Source organism: Doryrhamphus excisus, chromosome 3, assembly GCF_030265055.1.
Source record: "Doryrhamphus excisus isolate RoL2022-K1 chromosome 3, RoL_Dexc_1.0, whole genome shotgun sequence".
Lineage (NCBI taxonomy): Eukaryota > Metazoa > Chordata > Actinopteri > Syngnathiformes > Syngnathidae > Doryrhamphus > Doryrhamphus excisus.
Genome location: NC_080468.1, coordinates 2,478,833 through 2,494,454, shown reverse-complemented (window position 1 = coordinate 2,494,454; position 15,622 = coordinate 2,478,833). Strand labels below are relative to the sequence as shown.

At 42.9% G+C, this 15,622-nt stretch overlaps 1 protein-coding gene across 5 annotated transcripts in view; it reads right to left on the bottom strand.

Moving 5' to 3' along the window:
- Positions 1-15,622, bottom strand: part of ephb3a (eph receptor B3a) — a 48,043-nt gene that overhangs the window by 15,995 nt on the left and 16,426 nt on the right. For 2 of the 5 annotated variants that reach the window (XM_058066844.1, XM_058066845.1), the window contains exons 4-11: positions 13,327-13,482; positions 9,040-9,375; positions 7,461-7,585; positions 4,763-4,919; positions 4,469-4,577; positions 4,213-4,265; positions 2,691-2,813; positions 1,746-1,993 (exon numbers count right to left, since the gene is read on the bottom strand). In XM_058066844.1, the coding sequence (XP_057922827.1) occupies positions 1,746-1,993; positions 2,691-2,813; positions 4,213-4,265; positions 4,469-4,577; positions 4,763-4,919; positions 7,461-7,585; positions 9,040-9,375; positions 13,327-13,482 (1,307 nt within the window). The other 3 variants (XM_058066848.1, XM_058066849.1, XM_058066847.1) reach the window with 3 other exon arrangements.

Here is a 15,622-nt window from a genome sequence, read left to right as displayed (position 1 = left end):
CATTTCTATAAAGAATATAGATTAACTCAATAAAACATTAACGAAAAAAACAGCTAACTGGAGCGGAGGCTAGTCCGTGTTTTGTGGGGCGTGGCTTGCAATGAACAGGAAGTGGGCAGAATATACGTTTTTCAATGCAGTACCCAACCAAGACTAGAGAACTTAAGAATAAATAGTGGTTTCACCCACAAATCATTTCATCAAATATTGATAATTTCATTCATTCATTCATTCATTCATTTTCTACCGCTTATCCTCACGAGGGTCGCGGGGGGTGCTGGAGCCTATCCCAGCTGTCTTTGGGCGAGAGGCGGGATACACCCTGGACTGGTGGCCAGCCAATCACAGGGCACGTATAGACAAACAACCATTCACACTCACATTCATACCTATGGACAATTTGGAGTGGCCAATTAACCTAGCATGTTTTTGGAATGTGGGAGGAAACCGGAGTACCCGGAGAAAACCCACGCATGCACGGGGAGAACATGCAAACTCCACACAGAGATGGCCGAGGGTGGAATTGAACCCTGGTCTCCTAGCTGTGAGGTCTGCACGCTAACCACTCGACTTAATTTATTATATTTGGGTTTTTTTCATTCATAAAACCACAATATATATATTGATAATTTCAGTGAATTCACACAAATACTAAATTGAATGTTATTTTGACATAGATTTTTTATTTCTATAAACCCACGACATGTTTTAACAATCGTGTTAATGTGTTTTTTTTTTATGAATATTGATTTTAAAAAAGCCGACGAAAACATGTACCATTTTGTGCAAATGTATCATCCTTTATCTATCAGTGATGTTTAATGACTGACGACCATACTCGCATTTAAAAGTGTATTTGATGCTATGTTTACATGCCGTTTAATGCGTTGCAACTGATTAATTATATAGCCTAGCGACTGATGGAGGTGCATTTGTCTGTAATAAATATCGGCCGGCTCATTCGGCAAGACCAAAGCAGGGACGGAAAGGTCATAAAGTGATGTTTGCAGTAAATACATATCACCTCATTACACACTTCATTCAGCATCAGAAGTAATTTGTCAAAAGGTTCAACCTCCAGATAGAGCTGCTGACATGAAGCAAAACAAGTTTTATCAATGCGCACCATGCGGAGGTTTGTATTTTAAATATTAAAATGATCATTTATTGTCAGATTTGATTTGCTAAAAGCATTAAGTAGCCTCATTTAGTGTTCTCGGTGCAACCAGGCAAAGAAAAGCCATTGTAGGAGATGTAAACTACATGTAATGGCCTCCACGCAGCTGTAAATGTACCGCATGACGCCTCATTTCTCTTCCTGTCTTTGTTCGGTACTTTGTGTGTGGGGGCGGAGGTGGCGTGAAGCGAAAAAAAAACTCTGATCACTAATGTATTCTGTAGTCGCACAAAGACTCCAAAATACACGAGCGATGCATCCAAAAATGCAACAGTTTTCCACCTGGAGTTTGAGCATTGAAAAGAGTGTCAGCATCAGTTAGGAGCGTCAAGCAGAGACACTACGCCTGCCGACAAAACGTAATATTGCACATTTAATCTCTATCACTCAGCAAGTGAATGCCTCGGGGTGTTTTATGGAGCGTAAAACATTCCGATAACCCAAGGGGGGGGGTCGTGAGTGCATATGTGTGTGTGTGTGTGTGTGTGTTCCTCTCAGCTTTGATAGAAAGTGAAAGTAATCTTTTCAGTCAGAGGTTGACGTGGCGAGCACCTTCCGCCGGGCTTACCCTGAGGAAGGAATCAAGCGCGCCATTCTCCATGAATTCTGTGATGATAAGAACGGGGCAGCTCCGTGTCAGCACACCCTCCAGCCGGATGACGTTGGGATGGTCGAACTGGCCCATGATGGAAGCCTCGGCGAGGAAGTCCCGCCTCTGGCGCTCCGTGTAGCCGGCTTTCAAGGTCTTAATAGCCACCACCATTTCCCTGCGGCCGGCCTGCTTGAGCCGTCCGCGACACACCTCGCCAAACTCACCTGGGGTGAGACAAGGGGGGTGCAGGGGAAAAGGGAGAGGAGGGAGGGGGTGAGGGTGATGAGGGAGAAGGGGTGAGTGAGCAGAGGAGAGAAAAGGAGGGGACGCTGGAGTGTGTGTGTGGGAAGACGGAACTGAATGGGCCGTTTTTAGAGAGGTCGGCGTCTAAATGTGGGGGGGTTAAAATAAAGAAAAGGAAACGGCGAGGAGGGAGGTCAAAGGGTAAAGATGCCAGGCAGCGAGGGGGTGGCTGGCTGTGATCGAGTGTGCAATCTGGGTGTCGTGTAGGGACAAAGTGGACGGGTGAGGAACTTGGGTGTCGCACAAGTGGTGCCTGAGTGCAAACATTTACAAAAGGAAGAGAAGAGGAGACAGAAAGTAAAGATGGAGGAAAGTCGATGCGGCACTGTCATTTGGAGGTGAAATCAGGACAGAACATGCTGCTGGAGAGAAACAAAAAACAGATTGAAGGGGAGGGAAAGATTTTCACCTCCATCCATCCATCCATCCATCCATCCATCCCACCCGTAGCTTTCTCTCGCATGCACGCTCGGAATCTAAAGCCCCTTTTGTGCCTTAAAGCTCTTCTCACAGAACAAACCCAAGCCCTTGATGGCACACTCCTCTTCAAATAAATCATTAATGAGCGTGACTCATTCAGTGTCCCCTCGGACAAAAAGCAGCTGCGCTATTATTCACCTGCACCGATGACTTCTTCAATCTTTATGCAGGAGATGTCGATCTCTTTGGCGAACTCGTGAATGGCGTCGTTGGGGTCCTCGTAGGTGAAAGGGTCGATGTACACTTTAACCCCTGGAGAAACTGAGATGAAGAAAATCAATATCACAGTAATAAAGGAGCTATACTTGCACATTTATAAAAGGGAACATTTCCCATCCATAATATTCAACCATCTTCATATAATTTATACAACAATGTCAATAATTTTACACTTTTCATTTTCCTGATTACTTCTCATATAAATGTAACACAATGTATTCAATAGTATGTATTAAAAAAATTGTAAGCACTAAACTAAACTGGGCCAATAACTCATTCATTCATTCATTTTCTACCGCTTTTCCTCACAAAGGTCACGGGGGGTGCTGGAGCCTATCCCAGCTGTCTTCAGGCAAGAGGCAGGGTACACCCTGGACTGGCCACCAGCCAATCACAGGGCACATATAGACAAACAACCATTCACACTCACATTCATACCTATGGACAATTTGGAGTGGCCAATTAACCTAGCATGTTTTTGGAATTGATAGATTGTAATATATGTATATTTTTTTTCTTGTACTTTTTAGAAAAGTAAAAAATTTCATCTCTTATCATATTCAATGATAAGATTGAAAGAATTAATGATTAGTTAAGTGTTAAGTTACACTATTGTGACTGTATGTCAACATATATGTCATTTTTTTCTGTTTTTTTATTTTATTTAAATGTGCTGAGAAAAATTCTACTAATAACTTGAATAAATTGAGCCTAGTATGTTTGTATTGCAGTTGACATTTTGTTAAAAAAAAAAAAAATTTAAATAAAAAAAATAAAAATTAAAATAAATAAAAAAAATAAAAATAAAAATAAAAATAAAAATAAAAATAAAAATAAAAATAAAAATAAAAATAAAAATAAAAATAAAAATAAAAATAAAAATAAAAATAAAAATAAAAATAAAAATAAAAATAGGTGGCCAAATGGCTGTTCTCAAAGAAATGTGAGTTCAACCCAAACGTTAAATAAAGCACATTATAATTGATGACAAAACATCCATTTGTTCATAACCCCCAAGTTTCAAGCTGTTTTTAATATTCTGCTGACCTCACATAAGATTACCACATTTAATTGATGCCTTATTTGTGCTTACAGCTCCATGAGCCTACTTCAGCTGGGAGTCACCCTTGGACGCAGAGATGACTATCACAGCTTAAAAAAACCCCCATCATGGTCGGTGATGAAAAGAAAGACTTGTGCTGTAGGTGTGCCTGAGTCTAAATTGCATTTTGTGTCTCTGGGCCAACATTTAAAGGACCCCCTAGCAGCATATTTAGCTAAGTTAATATAGGAAGAAACAGAGCACACAGCAAAACATTGTCAAGGTAGAATGGGGGTACTGTGCAAACACAGAACTTGTTTCCTGTCTGGGTCAGGTGATTGGAGCAGTTACAGTGCATGCATGACCAATAAAGTGCAGCTGCAGAACACATAAACTTACTGTACTGCTGCAGTTTCTCTGTGTACTCCAGCTCAGAGCCACTACGCTGCTTCCTGTAAAAGAGCGGCGTGTAAACAACATCACATTAGTATGATCAGCCTTGACTTTTTCCAGGTTTTATCACTATCAGATAAATTCACTTATCTATTTTTCAAACAGAGCCGCCCTTTTGAAGGTTAACTATATGACTGCATGTTAATATTTAATGAGCCGACTCTTCTGTTCATTTTGTCAGTAATAAAAATCAAACACTTACTTGAGGCAGACAACGGCTATCACTACCAAAGCAACAATGACGACCAGCCCTGCCGAGGCTGAGCCAATGATGAGAGGCAGCTGGTCCTGCACAGACTTCTGAGGGTCACCTGGACCGAATCACACAAAAACGCACAAATGAATAACAGCTAAAGCGAGACTGGAGGGATTAGACGGTGCTCTGCACCACCTGGATAGCAGAGGCCATTAAACGTCTAGAGCCATAAAGCTATAAAACTATAAAACTATAAAACCGTATCTGCAGATCACCAGGGAGATAAACACAAGTTCATACTGTGCAGGCTGGTGCTGACGTCCATGGGGTTGCTGTAGCGTCCATATCCCGCCACGGTGCGCGCTCTGACCTGCACGACGTAGGGCGTAGAGGCCCTTAGCCCCTCCACCTTGGCTGAGCTGTGCTGGGATGTCACGGTGTGCGACATAGCCTGGCCCTAAGGACGGGAGATTCATGTTTACTGATCATGTTAGCATCATCACATACAATGTTACTGGCTAAACAAATGCTAGCATTTCCCATCATTCATTCATTCATTCATTCATTTTATCCTCACAAGGTTTGCAGGGGTTGCTGGAGCCTATCCCAGCTGTCTTCAAGGCAAGAGGCAGGGTACACTCTGGACTGGTCGCCAGACAATCACAGGGCACATATAGACAAACAACCATTCACACTCACATTCATACCTATGGACGATTTGGAGTCGCCAATTAACCTAGCATGTTTTTGGAATGTGGGAGGAAACCGGAATACCCGGAGAAAACCCACGCATGCACGGGGAGAACATGCACACAGAGATTCCCAAGGGTGGAATCGAACTCGGTTGTCCTAGCTGTGTGGACTGCGCGCTAACCACTTATCCACCGTGCAGCCCATCCAAATCAAGCATTATTAAGTTAATTTTGTATTCATTCATTCATTCATTTTCTACCACTTATTCTCCCGAGGGTCGCGGGCATGCTGGAGCCTATCCCAGCTGTCTTCGAGCGAGAGGCGGGGTACACCCTGGACTGGTCGCCAGCCAATCACAGGGCACATATAGACAAACAACCATTCACACTCACATTCATACCTATGGACGATTTGGAGTGGCCAATTAACCTAGCATGTTTTTGGAATGTGGGAGGAAACCGGAGTACCCGGAGAAAACCCACGCATGCACGGGGAGAACATGCAAACTCCACACAGAGATAGCCGAGGGTGGAATTGAACTCAGGTATCCGAGCTGTGAGGCCTGCGCACTAACCACTCAAGCACCGTGCAGCCAGTTACCCAGATATATCATTTAATATTAAGCTAAAGAGAGTGCAGGACTGGTAGAACGAATGAACGGAACGATAACAAATAGACTTAAAAATGTATGGAAGAGACAGGGAGACTGTGGACACAATGCATGGATCTTGTGAAATTATACATCAATATAACGGATTATGACCATACAAAACCCTGTTCAGAAGACCACATAGACTACCTCATTTCAAAAATCAATGGGAAACAAATAGTGACTCCAATCTTGCTGACTATATGAGACGAATGTTAGAAAAAACAAAAGATATATGCCAACCAGCCGAGGATCCTTCTGCCTCCCAGCAGGAAAGCAAGTCAGTCCTACCAGGAGATTGGGTCCTCATTAGAAGCATCCAGAAATAGAGATACAGAACAAGAATACAGGCTGCATGGAGTGGCTAGCGTGCAGGCCACACAGCTAGGACACCTGAGTTCGATATCACCCTCTGGCATCTCTGTGTGGATATGTGGGTTTTCAGGCACAGTGGAACCTTGGTTAGTGTCATTCATTCCTTCCAGAATGGCCGACTCAAACCAAAACGGATGCTAACTGAATCCATTTTTTTCAATAAGAAACCATAAATGTTAACAGGAAACTGGTATGAATATTGATAAATGATGAAGGAAATTGTCTGCACGGTGTTCAAGTGGTTAGCACGCAGGCCTCACAGCTTGGAGACCCGAGTTCAATTCCAGTCTCTGCCATGTCTGTGTGGAGTTTGCATGTTCTCCCCGTTCTCTCCGGTTTCTTCCCACATTCCAAAAACATGCTAGGATAATTTGCGACTCCAAATTGTCCATAGGTATGAATGTGAGTGTGAATGGTTGTTTGTCTACGTATATGTGCCCTGTGATTGGCTGGCCACCAGTCCCCGGGTGTACCCCGCCTCTCGCCCGAAGACAGCTGGGATAGGCTCCAGCACCCCCGCGACCATCGCGAGGATAAGCGGTAGAAAATGAATGAATGAATGAATGAATGAACAAGAATAGCAGAAAATATTCCATTCCTAACACCATTCACGGGTGGTGGATGGCCCCTTTAACACGGCATTGACTTTTATTAATCAGGACAACATTAAGAATGCCTTTTAAAAGGCTGCCCTGGCTTTGACATGTGAAACTGTTTATCATCAAGATGTTAAAATGTAAACATCAAAAATGTAAAAAAATCATTCCAATGTAAAGTAAGCATATGAATTAAACATCTGCAGGGAGACCAACTTCAGTTCACATCATTAATTCCTTTTAAATACATTTAATGAGACCAGCGCTTGAACTTTCTTTTTCCCTAGACAGATTTCTGGAATTATTTAATACGTTTGCAATAACGCAGTTTCTCCACGCTTGTAGAAAGACGATATTTAAATATGCTGCGAACAGATAAAGCTGGAGTTGTAGAAGCGGTAAATGTAAAAACAAGATTCTCAGCGTTTTAAACGGACATCATTATTCAAGCATGCAGTCCTGTTGAGACTGTTCTGTAATATGAAGGTCATTTGATCGCTGGAGGTCGTAAAAAGAGCACATTATACCTTTCGGCGCTTGCAGGGAATTTGATCAATACCAGTGATTCAACATTGCAGCAGCTGCTGAGACCCGCCATCAATAGAAATGAGTCGCTCACATATACACCACTTTAATATTCCATTTCCCAGCATCTCCATGAAAAAAGAAAAAAAGGCCAACTCACCCTTTCGTGGTATTTAATCTCGTAGTCCAGAATGACCCCATTAGGTTTCTCGGGGGGCAGCCATGACAGGCTCAGGGTGTCTGAGGTGGAACGCATCAGATGGACCGTCGGTACTGCTGATGGTGCTGCAATGGAACATGGCCACGGTTCATCCAACAGTTTTAGTGCAAATAATTTGAAGAATACAATGAAACCTTGGTTAGCGTCATAAAGCCGACTCAAACTGAAACATACTCAAACCGAATCAAAATATTTAATTAAAAAATAACGTAAATCCAATTATTTAGTTGCAGAAAGGCGAACATGTTTTTATAGTTTTACAATTATAGTTTTACATGCACTTCAAGGAATAAATTAACATTCAACAACACTTTCACCTTGATTGAAGACGTGAATAAACGGTCATGTGGGAGTGAGATTAAATTCCTGTTTGGCCATGAGTCATTTCATGAATTCAATAGTGTTTCTCGCCTTCTTTAGCGAAATGCTGCCACTTGCGACTTTCTTTGGCTCCTTTGTGAGTAAGTTATTTTGCAGCCAAGATTAAAAGAAATGTACAGACTTTTGGCGTAACTGTGTTAGTTAGCAAAGAACTACAATCGACTGCTGATGACATCATAGACGGGTGAAACCGACTTATGGTTCCTGTTTCTATGTATTAGCAAATCTTAACAAGGGCGTTTGTGATATAAATAACATGACAAGACATATTGTACACAAACCAGAACATGTACGCTATCTGAGGCAAAAAAATTACCCTACATTTTTTACATTGCAGAAAAACCAGGGTATACGCTAACCATTATTTTCTCCATGTAAAAGAACTGTTCTCAAACAAATTAATACTTTGTAAAATATTTCTGGGTATCTGAAATGAATTAATTGAACTTCCAATACATCCTGTGGGAAAACTAGCCTAGTTTTTTGGGTAGTAATTAATTCCAAGGTACCATTGCTCACAATGTCTCTGTTGGACTTTTAATCTTCACCTGTCCTCCTCAGCCTTGCCCTTGTGGCCTGGTTTCTTCCTACTGGCGTAGCGTGCTTTCTGCAGGTTTGAGAACCCGTGCGGGCCACGTATGCTAATTTGTGTGTGTCGTTTTTGGATTACTGCTAAATGAGTCTCATCTGCTTCCACTTACAAGTTCACTAAATTGCAAATTGAATTAAAGTATAGATTTAATAGGCTCAACCGTCCAACCTTAATGGTGGATGTTTCACCTCTATGGGCCGCTGAAGCTTGAAAGAGACTCCCAGCCACCGTCCGCGTTCCATAAAGCACAGTAAAGTGGATTAAACGCGGGTTAACTAAAATGATTACAGTGTGTGAAAGGTGCTGAGAAGTTCAGTCGGCAAAAATGTCAAAAGGTGACATTGGTTTGTGTTTTTATTTTGTTCCCGACGTTTACTGTTATTGCTGCAGATACTAAGAGATCATTAAGACACTCATTGACATTGACTGATTGTAGGATCCACTAAAGAGCCTCTTTCACCGTGATGTTAAGTGCTATTGATCGGGAAGCCATAAGAATTAACTTGGTTTGTGGACACGTCCAGTGTCATTGACAGGTCTACTAACCGGCCTGGTTGGTGGTGATGTTGACTGTGGAGTAACGAGGAGAGGCCGGGTTCTTCCCGGAGACGCCGCTGACCGCCTGCACCTCGAAACTGTAGCGGGTGTGAGCCTGCAGATTCCTCACCACCACCTTCCTCTGCCTCAGGCCAAGCCTCCGGGGGGAGATGTCCACGTTGTCGTCGCATCGCGTGCACGGACTGCGGTCTCGCAGGCATTTCTTGCACACCACGTTATACACCAGGTCGCTCCTTCCACCTGTGTCCTCGGGCTCTTCCCACTCCAGGGACAGAGAGGTCTCGTTGACGCTGGATATCACGTTGCGAGGTGCTGATGGGACAGCTGCAAGGTGTTTGAGATAAACGTCAGTCAGTCTCCTGTAACAACTAAAAATCTTAACGTTTTCTTTAGATTTTCAATAATAACACAAAGCCATGCACCAGAAAGTGAGATAATTAGGTGAAAGTATCAAAACACTGTACGGTGTTGTCTTACAGAGATACAGTGGAACCTTGGTTAGCGTTGTTCATTCCAAAAAGCCCCAAATCTTAGTTTTTAGAGTTTTACGATTATATTTTGACAACTTAAAATGCATGGATTTAAATGAAGATTTACTTTTACCTTCAATCAGCACCAATCTTTGGAGCCAAAGAAAGTAGCATGCCAACATTTTGATGAAAAGGGTGAAAAACACAACTAACTCATGACAAAACAGGAAGGTGGAGCTGAAGAGGCCAGGTGCTGATCTCATAGTCACACCGTGTCTTTGAGAACAGTCAAATTAGACTGGAAATTGGACAGTCAAAACACACTTGGACGCGACAAAATGCATACCATACTGTACTCTATATGGAAAATTGCACGCAAACCAAGGCAACATTTTAGTGTAATTTTTTTACATTAAGCAAAACACAGCGGATGCTAACCAAGGTTCAGCTGTATATAGATTTAAAAAATGTATGGAGAATTAATTCATTCATTTTCGACCGCTTTTCCTCACAAGGGTCGCAGGGGATATGCTGGAGCCTATCCCAGCTGTCTTCGGGCGAGAGGCGGGGTACACCCGGGGACTGGTGGCCAGCCAATCACAGGGCACATATACGTAGACAAACAACCATTCATACTCACATTCATACCTATGGACAATTTGGAGTGGCCAATTAACCTAGCATGTTTTTGGAATGTGGGAGGAAACCGGAGTACCCGGAGAAAACCCACGCATGCACGGGGAGAACATGCAAACTCCACACAGAGATGGCCGAGGTTGACCGCCGTACCGTATATAGAGAATATTCACTTTATATATATATATATATATATTTGGTCAAAATGTGCCATGCCCAAAATTATTCAGTCTATGTTTCCATACAGGCAATTTAACCAAATTTATAGTTATAATAGTTATTGTTACAAATAATAAGAATAGTATATAAAATAATAAATAACAAGAAACAAATACAAAAAAATACTTATTCATGGTACAGCATAAATGGATAAGTAATAAAGTGTATACAAAAACTCAACAGTGTGTCCATTTCTTTGCTTCTTGGTGTAAATAGATTAAAAAAAAATTCACATATCAGCAAAGTGCAGGGACACCACGCCTCACGTCTTTTGGGTGCGTATCAAGGGGGGGGTTGGGTAACACAGACCGGTTAAGCCAATGTGTGTTTCATCCTATTACAGCCAAAGAAGTAAGGGAGAATCCTCCTCTAAACGAGACGTCCGCAAACTTCACCCTCAGCCATGTTTCACTCGCCCTGTCCTTTCTAATTACCAAGAGACAGTTCAGAGTGGAGGCTCTTCTAATTGGACGGCACTCTAAAACGCACGCTGAGCCCAAGCTGCCGACTGGCTCAACCTCACTTGTGCGACGCAACACAAAGCACAGGCTTCCTGGCACACGCTTTGACAGACCGCAGGGACAGAACTGTCAGGCTTGTGTGTTTGTATGTTTAGTTGGAGGTGCTGATGCCCGAGTTCCTGCCCGTGTGTGTGTCTGTGTGTGTGTGTGTGTGTGTGTGTGTGTTTGTGTGTGGTCAGTGTCAGAGAGTCCACAGTGTTCCTGCGACAGTGATCTGGGGAGGACAGTTGCAGGCCGTTTGTGTCATTTAACGTGTGGAAAGGCCCCCGGGGAGTGATTTTACACAGTCAAGGCAGCTCATGTCACTCTTCATCATCGCCATCACCTCTCTATCCGCCTCTCTCAGAGCTTTGTCCATCCGCCACTGATATGTACTCTGTCGCAGATCACATTAGTTACCAGCAAGCCTGCAATTTCCTATTGACATGGCACGCATTTGTTTCCATATGGTCGCTGTCCCATGACAACTGTGTATGTCATGTTGCCTTTTTTTCCCCCCAGGAACTAGAAAAACTGCCGTACGGCGAAGTACAGTGGATATTCACGAATCAGCACTGCAAATTTTGCTCCAAAAATTAAACAAATCAATCAAAAATGGCTGGTAAGGGAGGGGATGGCTGAAAGTGAATGCGCTAATAAGAAACATCAAAGTATCAAAGTGTTGTGCAGTGTGTGTGTGTGTGTGTGTGTGTGTTCTGGGACATACTGTATGTGCACATATAATAATCACTTCTTATGATGCATGGTCACATAAGCTGTTGGTTTCCGTTAAGCTTCTAACAATTGGTAACAAGGTAAACAACGTGATTCATACTGTCATTTATCCACACATTTCCACTGGCAATGCATTCATGAGCCACAGTTGCTCAAAATGTTCCTTATCAAAAGTTGTCAGCACGTCCTGATTTCCTGGTCAAAGGGAAATGGGACTTATTGTATGTGTTTAAAGGGCAGCTATGGGGATACTCCTGTAGAGCAGCGATACACAATAACCAGCACACAAGGCTTTATAGTTCTTCCAGAATCTGCACCTATTCAGCTGTATTTCTTTGGATTTTGTGGTTCCCGGAAAAACGGTTTGTTTCAATTTATTCCACCCACTCCACTTTAAAATGTGGGCTTTTAACGTACAGCCATATGTGTTGGATTCGGAATCCGATCCGAAAGTAGAGACTTGACAATGCGACATTTCTCATGAAAGGAGGTTACTTGAAGACATCTCTCAATGGTAAGTAGCTTTAGCATTTTAGCGTTTAGCAACCCTACTCCCTGTATGCAAGCGCTTTTGCTCCATGACTTACACAAAATAAACAGTTAGGACACTGATGAATTGTTACTCTTCTGACTCTTCCACACAACCAAGTAATGTTGGAAACGTGTCAGCTAGTCCAGCGACATACTAGCACATGTTCACAAAACAGTCCAGTGTGAAATGCCGTTTACAGATTCAAATCCGTTTCTTTTGCTGGTAGGTAACCACCGTACGAGTCATTCCTAGCAAGCAAACAGAGGATCAGAGCTAGTGGAAGGGCAGAGAGCTTCGCTGACATACAGACACGACCATATAAGGAAGTCCACCCCTCTGTGACATCACAAAGGGACAGTTTTACCACGCCTTTTGAAACCGAGCGTTTTGAGGCATCCCAAACTTTTTTCAGGCTCACTTTCAAATGCGAAGACGTCATTATCTGAAACTTTGGCATCATTTAACAACAGAATACAACATTCTAACTACATTTATAGGTCACAAAAGGTCCCCTTTATATACCGTATTTTCTGGACTATAAGTCGCTCATAATTAGGTAGAAAAAAACATACATAAGTCGCACTGTAGTATAACTTGCACTTTTTGCGGGTAATTTATTTTGCAAACTACTTGACCAAAACAGACATTACGTCCTCTTGGAAGGAAAGTTCTAACAATAAAAGAATAGAGAACAGGCTCAATAGGTGTAAGATATGCTAACACAATGGTTATTCAGCTACACAAAAAATAAACATGAACAGAAAAGGTGTCCATGTTTATGTAACATAAACAGTCGCTCTGGAGTATAAGTCGCAGGAACAGCCAACCTATGAAAAAAAAGTGCGACTTATAGTCGGGAAAATACAGTATATATGATCATAACAGATGACATTCTTTTGGCAAGACTTTCTTCAAGAATTTGGAGCGTGTCTGTGCAAATATTTGCCCATTCATCCACAAATAAGATGATGTTGGAGTTCATCACGTGTGTTCGAGTTCACCCCAAAGGTGTTTGATGGGCTTGAGTTCAACTTATTTGGCAAGATAAAGAATGAAGATTCCGGGGAGGATTAAAGAGTCAAAGCCAACTCCTGATTGATTGATTAATTAATTGATTATGACATCACTCGAGGCGTTCTCTGAACTTATGAGAAGACACAGTGTGCGGTGCGTGATAACTTACTGGTGCAGGCGGTGTCAGGGGGGTCGCTATCAGCACGGTAGAAGCCACTTTGGCAGGGACAAATACTGGCTCCTCGGGCACTGGTGCGACTGTTCGACGGACACGCAACACAGAATCCGTCCCCGAATTTGGATTTGAAAGTTCCAGGGATGCAAGCTGGAAGAGAGGGAGTAGAAGAAAAAAAAACAAAAAAGGCAATCAGAAAAGAAAAAGGCGAGCTGTCACGGTAAAAGACAAGCAGCCGTCACGCCTGTCAGAGAACAAAAAAGTGCACTGATGAAGCTCGATATTTATGGAGACGTCGATACCCAATGAGAAACGGGCCACATTTAAGAATAAGTTATCTTCCTATTTGCATATGCTCTCCAAAGTTCACTCTTTTCCAGGTGACATTCATCTCCCAAAGATGGGATGACAGCCAAGCTTAATGGTGAAGAGGAGGAGACGGCGGATAAAGATGACGATGGACTGCTGACAGGAGATTGCTGTTTTCAGACAAACAGGGATGGAGGATACACCTCAAACCTCTCAATCAGTGTCCGCTCTCAGAATAACAACAAATACACGCAGACCCCCCGTTATAATTCATCTATAAATCAGTCAAAGGTGGGCGGCACGGCGGTCGTCCATAGGTATGAATGTGAGTGTGAATGGTTGTTTGTCTATATGTGCCCTGTGATTGGCTGGCCACCAGTCCAGGGTGTACCCCGCCCAGCATATCCCCCGCGACCCTCGTGTGGAAAAGCGGTAGAAAATGAATGAATGAATTCTCTGTATATTTTTTGAATCTATATACAGGTGAACCTTGGTTAGCATCCGTTGTGTTTTGCTTAATGTAAAAAAATTACACTAAAATGTTGCCTTGGTTTGCGTACAATAGAGTGGAAAAAAAGTCAATATTGTCAATACTTTATATACGGCACGGCGGTCGAGTGGTTAGCGCGCAGACCACACAGCTAGGAGACCAGGGTTCAATTCCACCCTCAGCCATCTCTGTGTGGAGTTTGCATGTTCTCCCCGTGCATGCGTGGGTTTTCTCCGGGTACTCCGGTTTCCTCCCACATTCCAAAAACATGCTAGGTTAATTGGCCACTCCAAATTGTCCATAGGTATGAATGTGAGTGTGAATGGTTGTTTGTCTATATGTGCCCTGTGATTGGCTGGCGACCAGTCCAGGGTGTACCCCGCCTCTTGATCGAAGACAGCTGGGATAGGCTCCAGCACCCTCGTGAGGAAAATCGGTAGAAAATGAATGAATGAATCAGTCAAAGGTAACGTCAGCAAGAAAAAAAAAAGTTATTGTGGAAAAAAAACATACAACAAATAGACAGGATAAACCACCTTTAATCCCAGACTAAATAACTCTTGAGATAAAAGGGATTATGAGTTTAAGATGTGTATAAATTAGTGCTGCATTCCCAAGCGGTGGTGTAAAAGCAGGGGGTTTCTGGGAAACATCTGTCCTGTCAGCGTGAGCGCTCATAAAGCCCAACCAGTCAGGGAGTGAGTGATTAACTAGTCGGTCAAAGTGCTCTTTCAGTTTGAACTCCGGTTCCAGTCTAATTCTCAACAATGGCGCTTTTAGGATAATCAGCTCAGCTAACTGCCTCTTATTGCAGTCCTAAAAGAGTGCAATAAAAAAAAAACACAAGGAAATACGACGACGGTGTAGAATTTCCCCGTCAAGCTGAATACTATCTGATCAGATTCATGTTTGTGCTATTACACAGTGCATTACATTTTCTGTTATTTGTTTTCAATTTCCATGCCTTTTTTTGAGTAGGTTGCTGAATCACCTTGCCGTCTGGCTTCAATCCATTAACCTCTCTGGAGGGCACAATGATCCCCCTTTTTTTTTTTTAATACGGTGATCTTTGCCTTCTTTTCCTCGATGCCGCTACTCCTCCGCTTTTGCTGCATCTCTTGGAGAGTTTTGGCTGAGCGCGGCACCCAGACTGAGGCAACAAATGAAATGTCTGAGTGATTAATGTTAGCGCGGCCGTGTTGGCTCACCGTTGTTCTGAATGGTGTTAATGAGCGTGGCCGCCTGTAAGATGAACTAACAGGGGACTGAAAAGGAAATTACACTTCCTCATCGCAACCTCTGGCTGAGGCCCTCGGAGAGTATTTTATCAGACGGTGGCGGCAAGCTTTTAACCTTGAGCCGCAAAAAATGGCGATGACGGGTGTCTTCACGTCGTGTCCGACAATGTTTTTTTTCACGCCTAGGTGAGAAAGAAAGCAACGCTTGTCCACCCTGCAGCACCCCCCATCCTCCTCCCCCCACCACTACTCT